The sequence below is a fragment of the Glycine max genome, chromosome 12, assembly GCF_000004515.6.
Source record: "Glycine max cultivar Williams 82 chromosome 12, Glycine_max_v4.0, whole genome shotgun sequence".
Classification (NCBI taxonomy): Eukaryota; Viridiplantae; Streptophyta; class Magnoliopsida; order Fabales; family Fabaceae; genus Glycine; species Glycine max.
The window spans coordinates 20511507-20536952 of NC_038248.2; the positions used below are offsets into that span (position 1 = coordinate 20511507).

The window sequence follows — 25446 nt, forward strand, 5'->3', positions numbered from 1 at the left end:
GAAAACATATTTTCATTATAGGGGTGGCCAAGAACTATAGTACTATGAAGACACACTTATGTTGTGTAACTATCAAAGTATACAACAAAAATGTATTTCCGTTTAGTAAATGGGGGTGGAAAAAATTTAACAACGGAATTGTAAGTCTCTTGTACAAGTTTCCGTTTTATTTCCTACTAAGGGGCAATTTGGCAATTCCCAAAGGCACCCACATGAGAAGTGTCAATAGCAAATTTGGAAGTGCCAATAGCAATACCCTCTCGTTAATTACACATACGGCCCATTTGAGGGTACTGTCCATGTTTTCTTGAGTAGGAAGTTGAGATCTTCGACGCTTTAAGACCAAAAGCACCGTCTCCGTCTCCGTCTCCACCTCCTGTCCTTCGTTGCACTTCGCTTTTTCCAAAACCAATCACATCAGCATCACTCTCGTCGCCGCCGTCGTCGACCACCGCAAGAGCCATCGCACTCCGCCGTCATCCGTTAGGGCAAAAATGAGTCGAGGAAGTGGAGGTGGATACGATCGTCACATCACTATTTTCTCCCCTGAAGGACGTCTCTTCCAAGTCGGTACGTAACTCAAATTTCTTCTTTTACTGTAACCTCTCGCAACGCGACGTTTTAATCAGTTAAATACCCTTTAGATCTTTCACGTTCTGGATTGACCTAATTTGTTAAGATTTTCTATATGGAAAAACAAGTATTGTTATTTTTTGGTCGTTCATGAAATTATTTTTTAATTTTGGTGATTTAAGTTGAAATTAATGGTAATGGAATAGTGAGCTAGGTTAGTGGATTGCATTTGTGAAAGGCTTAGGAAGGTGGAAGTCCGAAGTTAAGAATTGCTCGCATGAATCTGAGTGGATTGATTGTGTCCGTTAGGAATGGAAATACATTGTTTTTTTTTTCTATTGGCAAAATGTATCAGTTTCTCTTTTTCAATCTTATGTTCTCTCTCTTTTTTTTAAAAAAAAAAATTGTTGTCTTAAGCCCTAATTTAACCTTACCAAACGCGGCCTTATATCTGTGACTCCCCTACTGGATCAGCGTAGGTTTATGAAAATTTCATTGCAGTTTGTTTGACTTGTTTGGAAAAGAGTTGACTAGTTTGTTAGGCTGTAGTGTTCTGAGTGGTGGAATTTTTATGCATGTTGAAACAGAGTATGCTTTCAAGGCTGTTAAGGCCGCAGGAATCACCTCAATTGGTGTCCGAGGAAAGGATTCGATTTGTGTTGTTACTCAGAAGAAGGTTCCGGTGAGTACAGAAAATAAATGGTTCTTTGATCTTTGTTTTGCTTGTGTGAGTATGTGTCCAGGATGCTTACTTTGGTATGCTCAATGCAGGATAAGCTTTTGGACAACACAAGTGTTACACACCTCTTTCCCATCACCAAGTACCTTGGTTTATTGGCTACTGGCATGACAGGTATATTTTTTTGTTGCACCTCTTCACTGATTCTTTGTTACAGTCTTGTAGATATTTGTTTTGAAGCCAAACCTTTTGTTTCGGATGCAGCTATTTTTTTATGTGTGATACTGGTCAACAAAATTGTGCAACCTTACATAAAATGTGATTAATAGTTTATGATGAGAAAATAGTTCTATTAGACCTGAATGTTACTGTCAAAGTTGTACCTAGGGCTAACTTGACATATGATCAGACTAGACTCACTGACACTGTAGAGACAATGATAATATTGTTTTTCCTTAAATAAAATTTTGATGTATGAGTACATGTTTAGATTTCAGCCAGAGAAAATGAATATTTGTATAAAGATATATTTAGAGCTAACTTATTTTTACATTAAAAATTCAATTTTTGCTTTATCATATTGGAATACCTCTTTCCAGCTGATGCTAGGACACTGGTCCAACAAGCAAGAAATGAAGCAGCTGAGTTTCGCTTTACATATGGATATGAAATGCCTGTAGATGTATTAGCTAAATGGTAAGTGGTTCTGTTTTTAGAAAGATATTTTGCCATCATTACTATTACTAGCTGCTTATTATCCTGTTTCATATCTGCTTTCAAATTATCATTATTTAGTGGAGAAGAATGTTACCCGAAACAGTACAACAATTGGTAATAGCCACATTGTTGTAACGTGCTTCTGAAATTGAAGTGCAACAGGAATATTCTATTATCTGTTGCTCCTCCTACCGTGTTGAATATGTAGATTGCATGCTTATTCAGTAATTAGCATCTAATGCACTAAAACAGTGAAGAAACTATTTGTGCTTTCTCCTCCAAATAGGTGCTGTTAACAGATCCCACATTAGAAACCATTATGGCTATGAGTTATAGCAAGTTATTGGACCTGTCAACTACTTAATGTTGTCATGTGTTTCAGATAGGGATGCTGAATGCTGATAAAGAATGAAAACTTTTTTCAGTTTTAGAGATGATAATTTTGTGTCAAGGTTTTATAAGGATTGAATTTATTGGGTGTGATTGTTCATTGCCATCTTTCATTTTTCTAGTTGTATAAAGCACTTGCTGCAAATCTGATGGTAAAGTAATTGGTGATTAAGTGGCTCTTACTTTCCTTATCCATCTACCTCATTCTAACTCTGGTTCTACACCATCTTCACAGTAATTTTTCTAATATAGTAATAGTCATGTCCAGATTTTTACACACTCTCTGGAAATGACACTGATTATGATTAAACATTTGTGATATATAAAGGTATCTGGCAAGCAGTGGATAGCACACCATTTTTTTACTTGAGACACGTGTAGGGCTTGAAATTTCTATCGCTGCTTTAGTTTACTTCACAAAATTTCTTAAACAGAATGTTAACAGCTTTTCTAGCAATGGCACAGTGGTAGTGAATTGTTGGTTACAGCACTAGCATTAGTTCTTAATAGCTTGTTATGTTTTTGCTTTCAATTTCTTTGCTGGATGTGGATACAGTGTGTTATATCTTGGTAATATGTTCTGTCTGTTAGGATTAAGTTCTACCATCTTAGAAAGGATTCTCAAACGGGTCTATGCAGTTTAATATAGCTGTTAGCTAAAAAAAATTGATTTTTTTCCCTTTCCTTTAATGTTATATGTTTCTGTTTTGAATTAGTGAGTAATTTAATGTGGCTTCTATGAAAAACTGGTTTCTATCATGTTTTGTTTTATGCACAAGAGTAGGAAGCACAGTTAATTGCAGTAGCAGTTTTGTCTATGCTTGTTATAATAGTGTATAGTAGATACAGCTCAGTCGTTGCTGACTCAATATAAGAGTTACTTAGTTAAGCTAACTACTTCTGTACTCTCTATAAATACTCTACTGTGTAATTCTGTTGTAACTAACTCATTCATAATACGATAATAGTTTTCATAATATTTCAGTTCTCTCTCTCTCTCTCTCTCTCTCACCTCCATGGATTTCTTCATGGTATCCAGAGCTTCCTAAAGCCTTCAATGGCAGTTCGATCCTATTTTTTCGCTTCTGCAAGCACATCCTTCTTGTGTTTTGTTTGGTTGTTTGTGTGATTCAAGTGAATCCATGATTTTTCGATTCTGTTTGGATTTCCGATCTGGAAAACTGTGTTTCTTCGATCGTTGCGTCGCTTTGATCGCGATTTCGATCCAGTTTGAATTCTGTTCTTAGATTTCGATTCTGTTACCTCTTTGATCGCGATTTCTGTTTTGTGCGATTTCTCCATTCTTCGCACTCCTTTGGTCTCGATCTCTGGTTGCACGCGATTTGCTAGTATTAGCGGCATCTGTTTCCGGCATCTCTGTTCGTTCTTCTTTAATCGCGTTTCTATGATCATGGTCTTAGATTCGTGTTCTCTTTTCCTGCGATTTCAGAATCAGGTTTCATGTTTTTGGTTTGTGTATGCTATGTCATTGTCGCCGATTAATGCGGTTCCGGTGACCGGAGGTCCCCGATAAACTCCTCCTCTGGCGCTGGAAATAATTTCGCATATCATGTTATGGTTAAACTTACAGATGATAACTTTTTGCTTTGGAAGCAGCAAATTGGACCGGTTCTAAAGGTTCATCGACTTCAACGTTTTGTTGTCCGCCCACTAATTCCCCCAAAGTATCTTACACAAGAAGTGCAGACATGGATAAAGAAAATCCAGCATATGCAGCATGGGAATATCAAGATCAATCACTGCTAGTTTGGCTTCAGTCGTTCTTATCTGAGGCAATTCTGTCAAAAGTTGTTGGAAAAGATACATAATCATTTTTATGCTAAAACAAAAGCAAAATTCAGATATCTTCGCACAGAACTTAGGAATACCAGAAAAGGTGAACGCTCCATAGTTGAATTTCTCACTCGTATAAAAACAATTGTTGATTCTTTACTAGCCATTGGACAAACTGTTTCTGTTCAGGAACAGATAGATGTTATTCTTGAAGGTTTGCCAAGTGAATATGAGTCACTGGTTACTACAATCAGAAGTAAGATTGATCAGTTCAAATTTGAGGAGATCTAATCTCTTCTTTTGGCTCAAGAACAAAGGCTTGAAAAGTTAAGAGAAAGTGTTGTTGCTCCTGCACTGAATTTGACTCGAGCTCAAACAGCAAAGGCAGAGGATACTGACTCGGATTCAACACCTCAAGTGCAGTTTACTCAACACCATGATAGGGGCAGATCTTCTAATTCCAGAGGTAGAGGTGGCAGATCTAGTTATGTATATAGAGGAGGCAGAAATTATGGTAACATTGATAACAGAAACTATGGAAATAATTATAACAGGAATTTTGGAAATGGTGATCACTGAAATTATGGAAATACTGATAGGTATAAAATACAGTGTCAAGTCTGCTACAAGTTTGGCCACAGTGCAGCTTATTGCTATCACAGGTTTAATCCAAATTATGTAGCTCAACAGTATAATCAGAATCATTCTGGGAATCAGAACAGAAACTACTCCTATCATAGGCCTAATTCTCAACCTCAGAACAATAACTCTCAGTCACAGCACAATGCACAAGCTCCTCAAGCCTACTTAGCCAATGCTAATCCTACTCAGCAGTCACAGAATTGGTACATTGATTCTGGTGCAACTCATCACGTCACTGCATCTCCTCAGAACTTGATGAATGAAGTTCCAACCTCGGCCAATGAGCATGTTTTCCTTAGCAGCGGTCAAGGTTTGCCTATTATTTCCACTAGTTCAACAATTTTTCAGTCTCTTTTTGCCTCTGATGTTAAATTAACCCTAAATAATCTATTGCATGTTCCTCACATAACTAAGAACTTATTAGTGTGAGTCAGTTTGCCAAAGATAATGTCATTTTTGAGTTTCACTCATCTCATTGTGTTGTCAAATCTCAGGTTGATGGTTTCATACTCCTTAGAGGTGCTCTTAGCTAAGATGACCTCTATGTCTTCTCAAATCTTTTGAATTCTTCTGTCAAGTCTACTGTTGGAAGGGCTGCTGCCTCTGTTCATATGTCTTCACTTTCAGCTTTGTCTTCTCATTGTAATAATGTCAATTCTAGTAACTCTAGTTTACTTTCTCTTTAGCATAATAGGCTAGGTCATCCTAGTTCTGCTGTTGTAACTCATGTTCTTAGGACTTGTAATATACCTTTTTTCAATAAAATGACAGAAGAATTGTGTACTGCCTGCTGTATTGGCAAATCTCACAGACTTCCCTCTTATCCTTCTGATTCTGTCTATTGTGCTCCTCTTGAGTTAATATTCTGTGATCTATGGGGACCTGCACCTATGCTTTCTTCTATGGGTTTCAATTACTATGTCTCATTTGTTGATGCTTACAGCTGTTACACTTGGATCTATTCTTTAAAACAGAAATCTGAAACTCTGTCTGTGTTCAAACAGTTTAAGAGCCTTGCTGAATTACAGTTAAACCAGAAAATTAAAAGTATTCAAACTGATTGGGGGGGGGGGGGGGGTGAGTTTAGACCTTTTACTCAATATCTTAATCAAATAGGCATTCATCATAGGCTTATCTGTCCTCATACTCACCATCAAAATGGTGTAGTGGAAAGAAAACACAGGCACATTGTTGAAATGGGTTTGACTCTTTTGTCACAGGCTTCCATGCCTCTTTCTTACTGGGATCATGCTTTTCATACAGCAGTTTATCTTATTAATAGATTTCCTTCTGCCTATCTCAAAAATACCATCCCTTATGAAATGACCTTTAACAAATATCCTGATTATTCTTTTCTAAAGGTGTTTGGGTGTATGTGTTTTCCTCATCCAAGGCCCTTTAACAAAGATAAACTTGATTTCAGGTCAAGTCCATGTACTTTTTTGGGATATTCACCTCATCATAAAGGATATACATGTCTTGATTCAAAGGGTAAAATTTTTGTCTTGTGATGTTGTTTTCAATGAGTCCAGCTTCCCTTTTTCTGTTGCTAAGCCTCATGTTTCATCCCCTCCTTCTAGTGTTCCCTCTCAATTACTTCGTCTTGGTGTCCTTCCTATACCTACTGCTCATCCTAATCCTCCTTCTCATTCTATGGAGTCTATAGAGTCCCTTAGTTCATTGTCTCAACCTGTTGAGTTGAATTCTCTTCAGCTAGTTCCCACTAAACAAGCTGCATCCTCTATTCCAGCAAATGATGAGTCCAGTCCCTCTACTTTACCCTCTACTACTCCTCCTCAACCTCAAAATACACATCCCATGCAGACTAGATCAAAGTCAGGTATTGTACGACCACGGTTACATCCTACCTTACTTCTAACTACTGCTGAACCTACTTCTGTTAAACATGCTCTCTCATCTCCTGAGTGGAAGGAAGCTATGCGGCAAGAGTACAATGCTCTTATGGCCAATAACACTTGGTCTCTGGTCCCGTTATCCTTAGGCAGAAAAGCCATTGGCTGCAAGTGGGTTTTCAGGGTAAAACAGAATTTTGATGGCTCTATCTTGAAGTATAAAGCTCGGTTGGTGGCCAAGGGGTTTAATCAAATCCCTGGTCAAGATTATTCACAAACTTTTGCACCAGTTTTGAAATCTGTCACAATCAGAATAATGTTGACTATTGCTCTTAATCATCACTGGTCTATTCAGCAAATCGATGTGAACAATGCTTTTCTTAATGGCTATTTGGAAGAATTCTACATGACACAGCCTCTTGGATTTGCTGATTCTGATAAAAGTATGGTCTGCAAACTCAAGAAAGCTATCTATGGCTTAAAACAGGCACCTAGGGCCTGGTATGAAAGATTAACCAAAACACTACTGAATTTTGGCTTTGTTCAAAGCATGTGTGGTCCATGCCTTCTAGTGTTCAAGACTGATTCTGAGTGCCTTTATCTGTTGATATATGTTGATGATATTATCATCACAAGGTCATCTCCTGTTCTTATTCAAAAATTAATGACCAAACTACATGCTGTCTTTGCTCTTAAACAACTAGGAAATTTGGATTATTTTCTGGTTATTGAAGTAAAACATTTGAGTAATGGTTCTCTACTGTTATCTCAAGCTAAATACATTCGTGATTTACTTGAAAAGGCTAAGATGGTTGATGCCAAACCAATACTCACTCCTCTGCCCTCTGATCTTAAGTTAACTAAACTTGGTACAGCTAAGCTTGTTTCAGTCCCTGTTGCTGATGCTACTCTCTATCGGTCAGCTGATGGGACACTTCAGTACATTACTGTAACCTGGCCAGAATTGAGCTACAGTGTAAACAAGGTCTGTCAGTTTATTTCAGAACCTGTGGGGAACATTGGAAGGCTGTCAAGCGTATTTTAAGGTATCTAAAGGGTACTATAGACTATGGGTTTTCTTTAAAATCTGCTCCTCAGGGAGAACCCTATACTTTAGAAGCTTTTTTTGATACTGATTGGGGAATGGATATGGTTGACAGAAGACCAATTTCGCGGGGATGTATTTTCTTTGGTCCTAATCCTGTTTCTTGATTGTCAAAGAAGCAGTCCTCTGTTGCTCGTTCGACTACAGAAGCTGAACATCGAAGCTTGGCTGTTACCGCATTAGAACTTCTATGGATTCAATCCTTACTAAGAGAACTCTATTAAAATTACTACAACTGTCTATTGTGATAATCTCAGCACTGTTGCTTTGAGTCACAATCCTGTTCTTCATTCACGGACCAAAGACATGGAATTAGACATCTTTTTTGAGAGAGAAAAAGTTTTGGATAAATCCCTGCTGGTGTGTCATGTTCCTGCCTACGTTCAACTTGCTGATATGTTGACTAAACCTCTTGTCAAGCTGTCTTTTCTGCATTTGTGATCCAAACTCAGAGTGCTTTCTTTCACTGAGTTTCAGAGCACTCTGTGTTTGAGGGGGGGAATAATAGAGTATAGTAGATACAGCTGAGTTATTGCTGACTCAGCATAAGAGTTAGTTAGTTAAGCTAACTACTTCTGTAGTTAGAACTCTATAAATACTCTACTGTGTAATTCTGTTGTAACTAACTCATTCATAACACAATAACAGTTTTCATAATATTTCAGTTTTCTCTTTACTCCTAGTTTGCAATAACCTTGTTATATTTTACCGTTTTAGGCTTTTATAATTTGTCAATAACATCTTTTGTGTCTGCCTATTGTTTCCTTTTTCAATAACAGGATTGCAGACAAATCACAAGTCTATACTCAACATGCTTATATGAGACCACTTGGAGTAGGTATGTTTTCTTCTTGGCCTTTTCACGGCCAAACAATTTTCACCCTGTTTGAAAGATCAGACAATTTGTTTTGTATTATAACTATTGATAAAAAAATATTTTATAATTCAATTACTTATTGTTATTATTGATGTTGTATCCTCTTTTTATGACTTTGAATCTATTGTGCCATGAAGTTGCCATGGTTTTGGGTATTGATGATGAATATGGACCTCAGCTTTACAAATGTGATCCAGCTGGTCATTACTTTGGTCACAAGGTACATAGAAGAACTTCTCTCACTTTGATTGATGTTTAGATTTTTTTTAGTGTTATTTAATGAGAAAAAGAAAAACATGCTGATAATAAATTTAATTCCATAAAAGTTTCTAAGTTACATGTTTCTTTGTCTATTTTTACATCTCAGACTCTTACACTGAAAACAATTACCTATCATCATAAAATATTAAAATGATAGAGAGGGGGTTGGGGATGAATAAGCCAGATTGCCTGCTTTTACTTTGTGAAAAATTGTTATTCCGTTTTTTTTTTATTACTATTGTAAGATTGAGGATCTAGGGAACCAAATAAAAAATTGACATGGCAATATAAATACAATTATGCTTGACCCAGAAAAGAAGAGATTATCATTAGTCAATAGTGGTGAAAAGGAGAGAGTATGTATATGAAGGCAGAAATCTTTTAAATTATTTATAGCATCCTTGGACTCATTGTAATTATGTTATGAACTTTATGTAATAATTATCATTATAATGTAGTTGTGCTACAAAATATATAAGCATATGTAAAGTTCATGAGTCTTCACTCATCCTGAAGTTTCCCTTTCCTCCTCATTTGGTCTCAGTTTATCACTTTACCTATCTAAACTATTAACATTGAGAAACCTATGCATCTACTCCCTGGTCAATGATTTAGAGATTTTGTGATTTTTTAAAATAGCTGTATTGCAATTGTTTTGTTCTGTTAGATCTGCTGACTACTTTACTTTTTTTATATTTGATTGTTTACTCTAAGCCATACACATATCGTGATGCACATTGATTTAATCTTGAAATGTTAAGGAATTGTGTTTCTTCATTTGTCATCACTTCATGCATTGTAATCTGTTTGTAATTAATTAAATGCACTTGTAGACAGAAATTGAAGTGTAATATGTTATGATGTACTCAGGCAACAAGTGCTGGATTGAAGGACCAAGAGGCAATTAATTTCTTGGAAAAGAAGATGAAGAATGACCCTTCATTTACATATGAGGAGACAGTTCAGGTAGTGTTCTTGCATTCTTTTTCCTCTCACTCCAGTTCCCTCTGCTTAGTTTGTGAAATTGACAATCTTGTTGCTGGCTTTTGTTTGTATGAAAGACTGCCATGTTGTCTCTGAGAATTTGTATGCTTTCAAGGATATGTTTCAACATGTTGGATTTTATAGGATGAACAACGGATTTTGTTGATTCTTTTTTTCCTGGAAAATCTCCAAAAGTTTTTCTAACTTGATAAATATTTACTATGCTATTATATTCATTATTAGTCTGCAACCCGCATGAAAGTTATCGAATGTAAGCGGATGCTGAAGATTGGCTATGATTTGCTGAAAGGTGAAAAGTCTGAAAAATGAGTGAAATTTGATCTAGATGATCTCAGATTTTGGATTTGCTGACTGGAGGAATAATGGTTGGCATCTTCTGTATATCTGAGTGCTAAGGATACAACAAGCCTATATCTATGTCAGTCGGATATAATGTAATAAAAACTAAACTTTTGGATTCTCATTAAAACTGTAACTTATTACCTTAGTTATGACATTGACATGTAATCATTAGATTTCATGTATTACATATCAGCCCTTGACTTAGCTTAAACCTTCTTATATGTATTATATGATTTGTTGCCCTTTCGTTCTTCTTTCTTGTGAGTGACAATCTTCTATCTATGCTTCCTCATTGATGTAATTGGTTTTTGTTTGCAAGACTTTTTTAATTATGCTATATTGTAACTAAAGACATGAAAATGATTTTTTCACCAATTACATTAACAGTTATCCAATCATGTTTTTGATGTTCTAATTCTCTAAGATCTCCCTGTTTTGTTTATCAGACTGCCATTTCTGCCCTGCAATCAGTTCTTCAGGAGGATTTTAAGGCCACTGAGATTGAGGTAGAACTTTATTTTATAGATTACAGACCTTTATATGACCCCATGTTTAGTTTAATGAAGTTGATAAAATAATCCATAATTTGTTTTTAAAAAAATATTGCAGGATTTCATTCTTGTTTTAGTCCTTGAAGGGCCAAAACATTTATTGTCTTCATTTTAAAGATTGTCAGCCAGTTGCTTGATCTTTCTAATTAAACGAAAGTTATGCATTTTTGTCATGCTGCCTAGTGTTTTTTTTTTTCTTTTTGAGTTTATGACCCTCTTTTGCATTTGTCTTTTAGGCAACTCAGGTTAATTTTTTTTTCATTACTCACTATTTCATTAGCTTTCCTTGTAGGTTATGAATAGACAAGAGTCTATAATATTATTTTTTATTCTCGATGTTTTTTTTTGTGAGAATGTGATTCCCTAATGTTTCAATTGATTGTTGATTCTAGTGCTTAGTAATATGTACTAATAACTCAATTATTGGTTTGTAAAATGGAGGATTGTATTATAATGTCAGCTTTTCAGTGGCATAAATTAGTGTTGACATCTTTGCTCTAAATTTAAAAGGATAATGGATAATTGATTTTTTTTATGATTATTCCCTTCCAACAAACATTTTCTTCACTGATTTAGTTCAAATGATTGTGTTTTGCGTTTTCTAGGTTGGAGTGGTGCGGAAAGAAAATCCAGAATTCAGAGTTTTAACCACCGAGGAAATTGATGAGCACTTGACTGCAATAAGTGAGCGTGACTGAGTTCTTGATAAGGATGTAATGGTTCAAACTTTCTAATGCTAGAGATTAAATTATGTACTTGTTTCTGGAATCATTGAATTGATTTCCTTGTGATATTTGAGTAGTAAGTTTATTTAAGAATGATGTTGAAGACGGTATTTGATTTCCTATTACAAGTTTACTTGGGAGCAATTTTATGTTTCTACCAATGAAATGAAATGAAAATTTTAAAAAATAGGCTTATAGTCCCTAAAATTTGGAGTAAATTCAGCTTTGGTTCTTTATTTTTATTTTTAAAACTAAGTTGTTTTTTCGAATTTTAAGAAGTGTGTTTTTAGTTTCTAAGTACTCAATTTGATGCTCTAAAATGATTTTTAAAAAAAAATCATTTTAGTTACACAAATTTGAGGGACTAAAATTATTATTTTTTAATTTTGAGGGACATATTTTTTAAAAAGAAATTGGAGGATCAAAATTGAATTCTCAAGCTAAAAATTAAGTAAAAAAATATAAATTTTACAAAATTTTTTTATTTAAAATAGTAACTATTTATGTTCCTAAATGTAAAAAGGTTTTTTTTTTCAACAAAAAATTGCTTATATTTTTTATAAGACTTTCTAAAATTATGTCTTGTATTTTTTTTTACTAAAATACTTTTAATTACTTTATAATGAATTCTAAAAATTAACAAAATAAATTCATCCGGTCTATTATGAGAAGGAAAGAAGATTAACACAAATTAATTAATCAGATATAAAATAATTAAATAGAAAGAGTTAGATGATGAGTTCCAACAATTTTAGAAAAATCATAAGAATTATTAACTAATTGAATGTTACCGGCTCAATTAACTCAGGTTCAATTAACTCAGGTTGTAAATAATTTTATAGTATACTTAGGGAGACTCAATTAACTCAGGTTATAAATAATTTTATAATATACTTAGGGAGAGAGGTATTAGTACAAGATTTAATTTTTTTTATCTTGAATTTAATTTGAAAAAAAAATTAAACTTGTCAAATTAAGCATTTAAGAGAACATAGATAACCGCCACAACTCAACAACTTCTCGGGGTTTGGATTTTTTCATTCCGCATAGGTTCCGTGTTCCAAACAGTAAGGAACTACTCTCTTCTCTTCTATGCTCTGTAACTCTCTAGACGGTGGGTGACCCATTCATTGGAAAACAAAATTGAGCTTCAGTTGAAAAAATAATTGTTATTTTTTTTTCTCAATCTTGATTTTTTTTTTATCTAATTGTACGTACAGATGAGTTTGAGTATGAGCTTGTGTGGTAGTTACAGTCTTCAAATTCGAAATCGCAGAATTGTAAGCTGCAATCTTCACCAGGATGGTGAGTCTGCCAATTTCTCTGCGTCCATGCCATGTTTATAATAAATGGAATTTTTTTTCTTTCTTAAAAAGAATAGTTTGATGATTTTTTTTTTTTTTACTTTTAATGTTTTTGAAGACGTGTTAGGAAAAAGTCCTATGAATTTCTTTATTATTATTATTATTATTGGATGTGTAAACCATGTAGCGAGGGGTTCAATTCTTACTTGTTCCTGCTTAATGAGTGCTCGAGTTTGGGCTCTGGGTATATTAAATGCTCAGAGGGAGAGTTTTGCTGTCCCTAGTTGTCTGACCTGTCTCGAGCAGGATTGTCTCCAGTAGAGAATATCAATGATTAATATATAAATAAATTATTGGATGGGTATGGTTTCATATTTTTGGTGAAATGAAGATGTGGTATGGAAGGGCGCTTCATGTTTTTATCGTTGGGATTTGGAACAATGTTGTTGCCAATTATTTCATCAGATGTTGCTATCCTTTATTTGGTTCAACGTTGATGCTTTTGAAGAAAATGTAAAACATGGTATCCTCTCTTTGTTTTTGACTTTATTTCTTTGGTTATAGGCAGGCATATTGTTCCCATCAATACGCACCAAAAAACTTCCAAACCTGAAAATTGTCTTCGGTCCAAATGGAAGATTAATGGCAATAACATTAGGACATGCATTGGAGTCATGACAGGTACTGTCTTTGTACATATGGATTTTGTGGATTATATTACCCTCTCATGTATCCCTTGTTTCATTGTTTTAAACTTGTCACAAGATAATGTGTTTTCTGATCAAACTTCATCCCTTGTTAATATCATTTTAGTTGTTCTTCTTCTATTGGGATAAGACATGTTATTTTGTAAAACAGGTTTAACATTTTGCTGCATAGGCCTCTTGTGCATGCTTGTTAATTCATTTTTGTATCCTCTCTTTTCTTTTCCTTCTTTTGGGAACAAGGAACTTGCTGGTATCAACTTTTTATGCTATATTTGCAACTTGGCTAGGGTGACTTATAAATAATTCTCAAACACTGCTTTGTATTGTGACACTGCTTTGACATTGATGATTGGGATTGGTTCATTGTATTGTTGAATTCTTCTTGTTTCCATTTTTTCAGTGGCACACTTGGTTGCTCCAGTCACTGCAAAAGCTGTAAGTATGGACAACTATGTTGGTGATTTGTTTCAATGTCCATTTACATAAATAACTTCGGGTGTTATCAACTCTTTTCAACATCCTTTTGGTGAGTTTATCTAGGAGTTATTTTTATCTTTTTTTAAACAAGGTCACATAAGAACCTAATGTATATTGTTATTGTATGTAAAGTGTAAACTCAATCAATACATATAATGGTCTAGTAAATCTTGGTTATTGCGAGGAGAGAATACACGAGCAACATTTTTGCTTCCTTTTATTTGCATACGAGATATTGTACTGAAGTTGCTAGCTTTGTAGGCCAATGATGACTAGGAAAGGTTGTTGTCAATGTCTCTTTGATAGTTGAAATGACACAAATTGTTCCAAATCCATATAAATACTATACATCCAAGCTGCCTCTTTTGTGTCACTTCTTGAGGAACTAGAATTATTTATTTTACTGAATCAGGAAGTGGCTGCTTCTATTTATGCTTTGGCTGATGGAAGCCTCAATGACTGGTTTGGAGGCTTTCTATATTCAGCTGGACAACAGGCCAATGAAGCTGTTCAGGGCCAATTAACCTCTCTCAGTTTCACTAGGTGCACTATTAATTCCTAAACATTATTTTTTTTCTATCCCCCCCCCCCCCCCCTGGAATATTGGAAACACATGTTAATAGTTTGTTGTTTGCTGTTTATTTATGTGTTCACAGTTTGGCTGTAATTTATGGGGCAGGGCTTGTGACCAGCCTTTCTCCCTGTACACTTAGTGTCTTACCACTGACCCTTGGTTACATTGGTGAGCATGCTTCTGTTTGGAATTTTCAGTATTTGTACCCTTTTAGTTGCCTAAATTTGTTGCTTGGAATATTTCAGGGGCATTTGGCTCTGGCAAAAGCAGAGCAGAGGTAATAATCTTTGATTTATATTGGTCAACCAAATCTATGTTTTAATCTTTTAGGTTTCTACTCACAACAATGGTGCCTTACATTTTATTAAATCAGGCATTGTATGTAAAATGCTTGGACCTTTGATTTTTTGAGGTCCTCTAATTTTTATTTAAACTGTATATACATTGAGCTTAGTTCAGTAGGATGAATGCTTGAGGAAGTCAATAAGATCCATAACATTGCATGTATTAATTTTTTCTGAAGTGCATCATTTCCTTCACTTGTCTTATTTCTATAAATTCTGTTTGAGAGACTCTCTCTCTCTCTCTCTCACACACACACACTCACTCAGACAGAATTCTTATTGATCTCTTCTTCCTGTCAGGTTGTAGGAGATTCCATTGCATTCTCCTTAGGTCTTGCAACCACATTAGCACTGTTGGGTGTTGGAGCTTCATTTGCAGGAAAGGCTTATGGACAGATTGGCCAAGGATTACCTTTGGCTGCTTCTGGTTTGGCTATAATTATGGGTCTGAATCTTCTTGAGGTACTGAAACAGTTTCTCTCCCCCTCTGCCCCCTTCCTTGGTTTCTAAAGGTTACAAACTTTCACGTTATGAAAATCTGTGCTCTTAATTTTCTTCTCTTTGTTATTTTCATTTCCTTTTGTCTGTGACAACGCCCATAACTCATTAAGAATTGCAATGGATTAGGCTTGTCAAAGCTCAACCTTGTAGCTTTGTACTGCTGAGATAATTATTAATTACTGGCACTCTTTAAGTTATATGATTAAATTATGGTTTTAAAAGTTCATACAAGATTTATATTAGTTACCTTCAGCTCTGTGCAGTTACATTTAGTGCATTTTCATCGTAGTTAGTCTGATGCTTACTATGTGTGCTTATGAGACAATAGACATTCTTCAAAGTTCGAAGCTTTTTAGACTGTAGAGTATAAACACATTAACAGAAGTTTTAAAAGCTAATCCATTATAAAAGTTTCCTTGAATAGACATTTTACTGTATTTGTTTGTAATTTTCTTTGAAATTTTTTTGCAGATCATTGAGTTACGGCTGCCCTCATTCTTTGACAGTTTTGATCCACGTGCAGCCGCTGCCAATTTCCCATCCAGTAAGTTTATGCTCTTATGCTGACTTTAGTTTTTTCATCATAAGTTTGAATGCAGAACATTTTACATGAATGAATTCTACTCTTAGGTGTGCAAGCCTACCTGGCTGGGCTTACATTTGCTTTAGCTGCCTCACCTTGTAGTACACCTGTTCTGGCCACTCTTTTGGGATATGTTGCTGCATCCAAGGTACTTCCTATTAAGAACCAATAGGTATTCATTATTCCTTTCTGGCAACATTTTTGTGCAGGGTTAGCAAAAGAACTTAAGCAAACTAGTGTTATTTCCTCTTCTGTTTCAGTTAATCAGTTCAAAAACTCAAGAGGGTTCTAATATGTCAAATTACTTCTGTTTACAAAACTTTGAATCTAATATGGCTCTGTTTGAATATATTTCTTCATGAACACTTGTAGGAGAAGATACTAAGGTAAATTAAATATAGATTCTTCCATAAGTTAAACTTTTATGAAAGCTTTCTCATCTAACTTCTCTAAAAGTTGAGGTGAGAAAAATTTATTTTAACTTGTGGTAAAAGTTTAATTCATATTACCTTCTTATTTTCTTCTCCTATAAGTATTTATGGAGAAGTTTATCCAATGTAAGATTTTTGAATTTTAGGATCTCCAAGTATCAATGTCCCCATGACATTGCTTTCCGGTGCACCAAATTAGAAGGGATGCTTAATTTTTATATGTACATAGTATAATATAATGACTGTCTATTTGCTAATCAGTTTGCATATTTAGTCATTCTTATGTTAACAAAGAAAATGATGATTTCTTGACAGGATCCTGTGATTGGAGGCAGCTTACTTTTGACTTACACAACTGGCTATGTTTCTCCTTTACTCTTGGCTGCTTCTTTTGCTGGAGCATTACAGGTCAGTACATGACATTTTTGGTTTCATAAAATAACTTTCTAATTCTAAAATTCAGATGTCTCGTGGAGAACAATATTTCTGATTTGAATCTGTATTGATAGAGCTTGCTCTCATTTCGCAAGTTCTCAGCATGGATCAATCCTATAAGGTAATTTTTGAACTTTTAATAAAGAGTGCACACTCATGTTCCCCCTACACAATTTATGGTATGATTATTTTCTAGTTTTTAGAGACTAGAGTATCCACTTGTTGAATTTCATAGTTTCCATGGTTTCTTATGCATGTTACAATTTTCTTGTCCCACAGCGGAGCAATGCTGTTAGGTGGTGGTGTATATACTTTCTTAGATAGGCTGTTCCCAGTCACAATGGTGATGTAGAAAATCTCTTGGCTCTAACACGCTGTGATCTTTTTTACTTTTTACCGTTCAATGTATATATGTCACACAAGTACTCAATTGAAATAGAAATCCAAATGAGACTTTGCATACCACGGCCGAATTTTCTTCATCCAATTACATAATATATTTGTTGGTTTAATTTTCTTCCTAGCCGAATTTGGCGTGCAGAATATTATATTGGTAGGGAACTTACTGCATTGGATCATTTATTAACTTCAACGGAGCAAAATTTTGATAATGATAATCACAATGACCAAAGCATCCTCTCCTTTAAGGGATGTGAATTGCAGTCTTCATGGTTTCAATCTCACATTGGGTCAGTCTCTTTAAACATAAGCTGTGGTGGTACATTCATTACTGGTACGAAAGATTAAGGGTGTGTTTGTTTTACCCTTTCAATCCATTAGCATGCGTGTTCCTTTTGAAGCTTGTTCAATGAAAAAACAAACACATACTAAAGGAATATCACATCCAATTTTAGCTGAAAGTTGTAAGATTCACTCGAAGTTGATATATTATTTAGCATTTTTGTTTAAAATAAATATAACAGATTTGCATGTTAAATGAGTAGAGCTTAATTGATAAGAACTGCTAATATAACCGGCATGTGACTTTCAGTGAGATCTTAGTTATTACATTAAAAATATATATAATAAAATTCAAGAATCCGTTTCTCATACTTCAGTTGTATCCTCCATTATTAAAGCCACTCAAGTCATCTTAGCCTTAGTGTTCTTTTATTTTTCAAATAAGGTTTTGAATAATTTATTAATTACGCAACTTAAATATTTGATTAAAATAAAACAAAATACTTGTCCTAGTAACTGTTAAGTATTATGTTTTGGTCATAATTATAAGGAGTGGTGACATCAATGAACACTTACAGTACATAAGATATAGAAGAGAAAAGGAGAGGAATAGATAATAAATATCACTACATTTTATTGTGAATACACCTATGGATACAAAGGAAGCAATCACCCGTAACAAGAAAACTGAACTAGCTCAGTAGCTCTAGATATGGTTTACAACCCAAGGAGGCAGGTCAAGGGAAAGAAAAAGAGTGCACTTTTCTGTAATTTTAACTAATTTTCTATGGTATATGACATAGCAGGGAATGTTAAGCCAAGGTCAATCAGTGTTTTGCAAACATTCCTTGTGTTAAGGAGGAAAAATCATAGTCGTTCCCTGTCTTTGAAGTGGTAGATGATACCGGAGATGCTGACTGTGGTTTGCTCGCTCCCGTTGGTGCCGTACCATTAGTGGGAGCAACTTGTCCCATAGCATAGTAACTGCAGCAAAAGGCAACTTAGTTAACTAGAAAAGAGAAACATAAATACGGATTTATGTTTCCTATGATGACTTGAATGAATGAACAGATGCAATGTATAGATCCTATACAAATAATGAGATATAGATGGCTTAAATGAATGAGATTTGTTGCAAGGATTAACAGCATATTTGAAACATAATCTTCAGCTAGTAAAGCCATCATAATACTGGTACATTTGTGAGAAATGTTTGAAAGAAAAAATGTCTCATTGGCATGTGTTCAGGATAAGATACTTGATACAATGTAAACAGAACTCCATAAATAGCCTTTTGGCAGCACAACCTACACTCCACACATAACTAATTAATTTTGATTTAGGGAAACCATGAATCCTTGTGATTGACACCAATATCAACCTAAGATAATTTCAAAATCTTATGAAGATAGGTCACAAATCAAGCCAAATCCCTAATAAGTTACCCAAACTGAAATTAAATAGACTTTTAATAAATAAATCGGTGGTGTACCTAGATGGTGGATACTGAAATGAACTCCCTGCTGAATGTGCTGCATTCATGTTCATTGTCTAACACAGAAGGGAGAAGAAAGATAAATTGCGGAACAGATAAGAACAAATCATTAATCAATTAACTTAATGCCTCAATGAATTATTTACCTGCATGAGTTTCTGTAACTCTTCCAGACCACCCATGGGCATTGCACCAGGCATTGGGAAGCTAGCAGCTGGCCAACTTTGGACAGGAATGTTGGACCCAGGTTGTTGTATGGCGGTTGGGTACTTGGAATCCCCACCATCAGATTTAGCGGCGGCAGCAGCCATTAGAAGAGACTGTTGTTGTTGTAAGCTGGCCAGGTACTTGGGATCCCCACCAGCAGATTTAGCGGCAGCCATTAGAAGAGACTGTTGCTGTGCCAGCATGGCCAGTTGCTGTTGATGCATTGCAAATGGAGACACCACATTGGACTGCAGATGTCCAATTTACTGGGTCAGGTAAAATCTTATTCACATACCAAAACAAAACAACCCATCTAAGGATAGAGATCGATCGACAACTAAATTCACTCATTCTGGTGTCTTGGATATTAACTCACATAGGGCAAGGAGGAATACTCAACAATATAGAATGTGTATATTTAAAAAAATATACTAACCATATATATATCAAGTCAAAGAAGTAACTCAGCCTTAAACAAACCTATTGAAGCACTGGCACGTACCTTCTCAAAGAGGCTCATGATATCATTTTTTACATCTTTTTGTGGTTTTTCTGTAGTTAAACTTGGTGTAACTGAAGGTGAGTCTTTAAATAAATCCTCAATTCCAGAAGTGGACTGGGGTGTACTCTCAACTGCTTTTGTAGCATCAGTCTTCTCAGCTGTCGATGCCTCTGCAGCAGCTGAAACAATTATAGCGCAAAATTAAGAACTGAGACAAACACAGCATAGTCACCAAGAAGCTTCTTCAAAGCTTCAAAATCAATGCCTGGAAACACTTTCATTGGTGCTTTCATGATATATTTTAAAAATAAAAAATAAAAAAAGGGAAGCCCATAACATACACTGAAAACCTGCCCAGTTATTATCATCAGCAGTAGCATCAGCTGCCCCTGAGCCCTTTTCATTTGGATCATCCATAGACAACATGTCAAAAAGGTCCGTAGCATAGTCAACTTTTGAAGGGGAATTTTGTGTTGTGTCAGTAGTCTGTTTTGAAGTTTCAGCTTGTGGTGATGGTGCAACAGGTTCCACTTTCTCAACATGTTGAGGTTTTGCCACAGTAGTTACCTGTTCAGAAATTTATTGTTTTTACACGTCTAAAAAAGTATAAACCATGAAACTTTCAACTTTAAAGAGCAAGGAAAAAAAAATACATTTTACAGAAAGGAGAAAGAAAAATACAAGGTAGAATCATCTATGTTAACTGCTCAGACATAGTTTATCATATAAGTTGTTGAAAATGTATACTGCTATAAATTATTTTATATAATAGTTGTCAAAAATAATATTTCTCTCACTGATAATTCCAAACATCCAATTTTTATCTCAATTGTAAAATTTCCCTAGAAGGGATCAGCATATTAGTTTTATTATTGCATAACTTGGACTAAGGTCCAAAAATAAGTGGACTTATCTTTTCAAATAAAAGAGAAGAACACGAGGAAGGAAATACAGACTGTATTTCCTGGTAAAAACAATAGAATTTATACATATTTTAACACATCTGAAGTGGTAAGTTGGCATTTCAGGCTTGTATGAGACAACCACAAGTAACATACATGACAACATTAAGCTTATGTTTCAACATATCATGAACATAAAGTTAATAGTCTAGCCTTGTCTTATCACACCATATTATTCTTTTTTTTTCTCAAGAAGAAATAGATATGGGCTTGTTTAATACCTGTTTGGGAGACTATTTTTTATCTGACTGTTTTAAAAATCTTTCCCCTATAAACAGGTTTTAGAGTAGAAATTTCAAGAGCACATTTTAGTGTATGTTTACTATATCATGGATACTTTACTGTTAATTTGAAAAACATTTTGATAACTACCACAGCTGCCATCACCACCACAATACTTGAAAACTTGATTGTCATTTAGAAAAATGCATTTCAATTTCAGCTATTAAGCCCACTAAACTTTTAAAAATGCCATGATAGTTGCTTTTATTCATTTTTGTTTCAGTAGAGGCATTCAAGACAAAAGATGCATACATAGCACCTATTGGGGCCTTTTTCCTAAAACATAAGAAGGTGAAGTCCTAGATTTAAAGTTGACAGCTTATTTATTATAGCTCCAAGGTTTAAGGGGGAGCTCCATGCATTTTCTCTTCTTTTATTAGTTTTATTGCTCACATAGCTCATGAGACAAAACACTGACAGCAGAACAGACTCTACAACCACAATGTCACATACTGACATATAATTCACCACATAATACAAGAAATGCTGTTAAATAATCATTATAGTGCCACCAAAACACAACAGCATGGCATTTTTCAACCCCTCCACCATAAGCAATTTGTGAAGGGAAGCCCACTATGGTGGCACCATAGGCCAGTATGACATGTTTATATGGCGGAATTTTGGTCTTCACCATCCACCATTGATAACCTTGGGAGAGAGAGAGAGAGAGAGAGAATTTACCAGCTCAGGCCCTTTGGGTGGAGCGGGAACACTAATTCTTGTAGCAGGAATTGCATGTGATGGTTGGATTTTCTTCCTTTCCTCAAAAGTATTCTCAGACACAGCTGCATAATCATGCCCACCTCTTTCCACAGGCTTTTGCCAATGTGAAGGACTTTTCTCTTCTCGGAAACTAGAAGGTGATTTTGGTTTCTCATTCCTTGCAACCCATCTCTTCTCTTCATACCTTTAAATATATGCAATGATTGAAAGCAAAAAATCATCTTCACTAGGTGCGCATAATAAGAAACATACACTTCTAACTATACAGAGATTAAAAGGAAAAAAAAAATCAGAGTGGTTCAAATGTTCATCAACAGACATACTTTGCACGAATGAAATTTTCAATTCCAACTCTATCATAATGTGGGGGTAATTCTGCTTCCCAGTAACTATTTGCCTTCTCATTTCCCATCGCTATATAGGACCAAAAAGAGAAATTCAAATATAATGAGAAGACTATACAACTAAAGCATAATAACAGAACTCAAAATAACCATAAAAGGTCATATGACCATTTAGATTCCCTTACATTGAATGAATGCAACCTGCTCTGGGAGCCATGTGTCCAAAGTTGCAGAGCGAACCTGAAGATAAGCTACCAAGTAAGCATATAAATAAATAATAATTGAACTAGCAAGTTGAAAATTAGAATCAGCCTTTACTTAATAAAAATATTTAGAGACTAAGGAGTAAAAAGCCAATTGTCAGGACCTAGGACTAGGAGCCATGTTTCAGGTGTTCCCATATCAAATTGAGTCAGCATTGATATTTGATTTTAAATTGAAAATGAACGAAATCATAACGAAACATTTTGTGAACCAAATAGATTATCAGCTTGGCATTCTTCAGGGCCACAGTAAAAAGAATGACAATCTAACCATATATTGACAAAAGGATGCAGTACAGCAGTGCTACTTTCATATAACAACAATCAAAATGTAATTGCCAGCTAAAGAAGGCATGTATACTTTTACTACTGCTACTAATTTAGAATCCTTTATGTCATTATTTAGGAAACAAGTGAGTGATATGAGCATGAATATAATACACTGTCCCTCAAAACAAATAATGTAGTTTTTTAAATTAACTTTACCTAGTTGAATTTACAAAGATTTTAAATTAACTTTTCCTAGTTGAATTTACAAAGATTTTATTTCCATACAAGACAACCATAATACATAATTTCCCCTCATGATTTGGTTTCTGACAGATCAAACTGAAACCTTTTTAAAGAAACATTATAAGAGACCCACAGACCTCAATCACTTTTACAATACCAAGGAACATAACATTACCTTTGATATGTGTACCCCAAGACTTCTATGTATTCCGGAACACTGCATGCATATAAAGATGCCAAGATTGACACTAGCCCATCTTGGACCTCTGAAAATCAAATTTTTTATAGAAAATTGTGAAAAAACAATCAGAAAAAAAAAATAATCCAGAAAACGCTTATCCAATAACAGTTCAAGTTTCATGAACAGATTAGTATCTCTCTTTTCTTCTATTCCTATTGACACGAAAATGTGAGATAAAGATTGGATCATTTAGATCCAGACAAATACATACTTAGCTTTGCAGTCAGCGCACTCCTTATTCTCTGGTAGTTTAAGAAGTCCTTCCAGTATCTGCATATTTAATTTAAAGTAAGTAAATAAAATATTTAATAAAAAAATAAAAGGAAAAAAAAAGTGAAGGAAAAAGTGAATGTAAATGAAGGAAAAAATCCAAAGTTCATTTGTTGAAAAATAAAGGATTTAAAAATATATAGCAAAATATAAGTTAGACACTCTTGACTGAAAACTCTCTTCAAATAAATGTAAATTGATCGACATTCCAATAGAGAAAAATAACCAACCATCCAAAATAAACAAACGAAGTATTGGCCTTTTCAGCTCAAAATATAAATAAATAAGCAGTTTTTCCCTTTTCAAATCATATAAGATCCCCTCAAAGCCCAACCAACTCAACAGATCAAATTCTCCTCAATTAGACACTAACAAATACCAAACAACTGGAAAATCAACGAAAAACAACCAAAGGAAAAATCAAATGATCCAATCAATAAAATGAGAAACAACCAAAGGAAAAACAAAGTTTGAACTATTCTCCAGATCAACGACAAAGATTTTGAGTAATCCCAAATTTGCAACCGACAATGCTTTTAATAGCTCCATAATATATCCACTATACAAGCAAATGGCCTCAAAACATCTCCATAAAGAAAACCAGAAAATCATATAGTAATTACCAATGGATTATAGAAAAATGGATCCAAACTACCAAGTACAATAACTTCGATTAATTAATTCACTCCAGAAAATAATTAAACATAAACATCACAAAAAATACGCAGATCAAATTATGCTATAACCATTCGTCCATTACCCCCAATCAGCAATCCATTTCTTCCCATCCAATTTTCATTTTAAAAAAAATACATAACAGCTAATCATGTCATACACGCACGCAATCACAAAAATTTGTCGCAACTTCGAAGTTCGATTTCTAAAATACGCGAATCGAACAGCGATTGAATCGAATCAAATCCGACAATTCAGAATCCTCATTACCACTATTTCACCGCCGAATCGAAATTCGCGAAATTCGGAAATGGCGTATTAACATCCATTATTGAGATTAAAGGAAATTTTGCAGAAAACTGAAAACCTTTTTGTGTTTAGCGTTGAGCTCTTTGGAGACGTTGGCCTTCTCGTTCATGGTGCGAGAGAGAGGAAGACGAAGAAGAAGATCGAAGGGCAAATTGATCTTTTAATGCGCTTTCTCTCTCCTCTCTCTCTCTCTCTTGGTTGTGATGATATGAAGAAGAAGAAGAATGTCACCAAAACAAAAGACGAAGGAAGAAGAAAGAGATATCGCAGTTGTTGCTCCCTTGACTTTTATTATTATCTGCGACTTCCCTATATTTTCTCGCTCCACTTTCTTATTTTTGGCTTTTCGCGCATACTAGCGTCTTTGTGCGGATCGATTACGTTCAAATTTGACATTGAGTTTAAGAATGAATGTAATTAAAATACGTTGAAATTGGTTTTTATATTTTTTTAAAATAGTGTTAATTATAGACCCACTTTTTTTCCGAGCAGAAATACCTCTTGTAGAGGATGTTTATGGTTTTGGCAGTCACACGATCTCTTAAATTTGTTTTAGATTGTAATATGGTCATTTATTTATTAAAAGATGTAAAATAGTCTTTTATAATATGTTTATCTTTTCTGAAAAATTGATCATTTTTAGTTTTGAGATATGGTGTTGAATCTTTTTTTATTGATTCAGGACATAAAATTTATCTCATTAAATTTATTTATAGGTCATTGTTTCAATGGACTAGTATTTCAATTAGACCATAACTATCGGTCATTATATTAATATCATTCCATAGGTCGAATTTACATATTCTATATCAAATTGTTTTGCCTTTGACACAATTTTCACCATCGTTATGACTTCCTTTCATCCTCTTCCATTTTTCCAATGGTTAATGTACTATTTGGATTCTATAAGCCTCTGTACTCACTTGCCACCCAAGTAGCTTATGGAGAATCTAGAGGATATGATAGACATAATTAAGGTAAAAGAAAAATTTTATCTTCTACCAGAAAGATAGAGATATTTCATAAAACCAAAAGTTATTTATTATCAGAAGAAAAATAAAATAAAACCATATATTTTTCTATTTATATTATCTTAGAAGAAAAAT

The 25446-nt window shown here is 34.5% G+C and overlaps 3 protein-coding genes across 9 annotated transcripts; 2 read left to right on the forward strand and 1 right to left on the reverse strand.

Annotated features, from left to right (window-relative positions):
* Nucleotides 1-303: 303 nt before the first annotated feature.
* LOC100803124 (proteasome subunit alpha type-6) lies at nucleotides 304-11624 on the forward strand. The gene is made up of 9 exons (XM_006592523.4): nucleotides 304-570; nucleotides 1161-1255; nucleotides 1345-1426; nucleotides 1852-1948; nucleotides 8533-8591; nucleotides 8768-8850; nucleotides 9762-9857; nucleotides 10685-10744; nucleotides 11395-11624. The coding sequence occupies exons 1-9, from the start codon at nucleotides 495-497 to the stop codon at nucleotides 11485-11487; spliced, it is 741 nt and encodes a 246-aa protein (XP_006592586.1). The 5' UTR covers nucleotides 304-494; the 3' UTR covers nucleotides 11488-11624.
* A 772-nt stretch (nucleotides 11625-12396) lies between these two features.
* On the forward strand, nucleotides 12397-17533 carry CCDA (cytochrome c-type biogenesis ccda-like chloroplastic protein 2-like). 7 transcript variants are annotated; one of them, NM_001253333.2, is made up of 13 exons: nucleotides 12397-12628; nucleotides 12735-12819; nucleotides 13383-13499; nucleotides 13926-13960; nucleotides 14415-14545; nucleotides 14659-14744; nucleotides 14822-14853; nucleotides 15221-15382; nucleotides 15893-15965; nucleotides 16052-16152; nucleotides 16751-16843; nucleotides 16945-16991; nucleotides 17150-17533. In NM_001253333.2, the coding sequence occupies exons 2-13, from the start codon at nucleotides 12735-12737 to the stop codon at nucleotides 17220-17222; spliced, it is 1035 nt and encodes a 344-aa protein (NP_001240262.1). In that variant the 5' UTR covers nucleotides 12397-12628; the 3' UTR covers nucleotides 17223-17533. The 7 variants fall into 7 exon arrangements, 4 of the variants coding, with proteins under 4 accessions (NP_001240262.1, NP_001402635.1, XP_006591900.1 ...); NM_001415706.1 differs by having other exon boundaries at nucleotides 12397-12581; XM_041007106.1 differs by having other exon boundaries at nucleotides 12591-12628; nucleotides 13387-13499; nucleotides 17150-17330.
* Nucleotides 17534-18165: 632 nt separating this feature from the next.
* On the reverse strand, nucleotides 18166-24740 carry LOC100807561 (probable ADP-ribosylation factor GTPase-activating protein AGD5-like). Its single transcript, NM_001254035.3, has 11 exons — nucleotides 24399-24740; nucleotides 23298-23356; nucleotides 23021-23111; nucleotides 22255-22309; nucleotides 22049-22139; nucleotides 21684-21909; nucleotides 20097-20322; nucleotides 19756-19934; nucleotides 19193-19501; nucleotides 19044-19102; nucleotides 18166-18535 (listed from the first exon to the last, which is right to left on the reverse strand). The coding sequence occupies exons 1-11, from the start codon at nucleotides 24447-24449 to the stop codon at nucleotides 18379-18381; spliced, it is 1503 nt and encodes a 500-aa protein (NP_001240964.1). The 5' UTR covers nucleotides 24450-24740; the 3' UTR covers nucleotides 18166-18378.
* Nucleotides 24741-25446: the final 706 nt, after the last annotated feature.

What these genes read in the sequence shown, in the direction of transcription:
- LOC100803124 (XM_006592523.4), top strand. Translation starts at nt 495, where the DNA reads ATGAGTCGAGGAAGTGGAGGTGGATACGATCGTCACATCACTATTTTC. An exon ending in ATTGGCTACTGGCATGACAG is followed by an intron (nt 1,427 to 1,851) that starts GTATATTTTTTT and finishes ACCTCTTTCCAG; the next exon opens with CTGATGCTAGGACACTGGTC. An exon ending in CATATGAGGAGACAGTTCAG is followed by an intron (nt 9,858 to 10,684) that starts GTAGTGTTCTTG and finishes TTTGTTTATCAG; the next exon opens with ACTGCCATTTCTGCCCTGCA.
- CCDA (NM_001253333.2), top strand. Translation starts at nt 12,735, where the DNA reads ATGAGTTTGAGTATGAGCTTGTGTGGTAGTTACAGTCTTCAAATTCGA. An exon ending in CTGGCAAAAGCAGAGCAGAG is followed by an intron (nt 14,854 to 15,220) that starts GTAATAATCTTT and finishes TCTTCCTGTCAG; the next exon opens with GTTGTAGGAGATTCCATTGC. An exon ending in CGCTGCCAATTTCCCATCCA is followed by an intron (nt 15,966 to 16,051) that starts GTAAGTTTATGC and finishes TTCTACTCTTAG; the next exon opens with GTGTGCAAGCCTACCTGGCT.
- LOC100807561 (NM_001254035.3), bottom strand. Translation starts at nt 24,449, where the DNA reads ATGAACGAGAAGGCCAACGTCTCCAAAGAGCTCAACGCTAAACACAAA. An exon ending in GCAGGTTGCATTCATTCAAT is followed by an intron (nt 22,140 to 22,254) that starts GTAAGGGAATCT and finishes GGTCCTATATAG; the next exon opens with CGATGGGAAATGAGAAGGCA. An exon ending in AGTTACAGAAACTCATGCAG is followed by an intron (nt 19,103 to 19,192) that starts GTAAATAATTCA and finishes CTTCTGTGTTAG; the next exon opens with ACAATGAACATGAATGCAGC.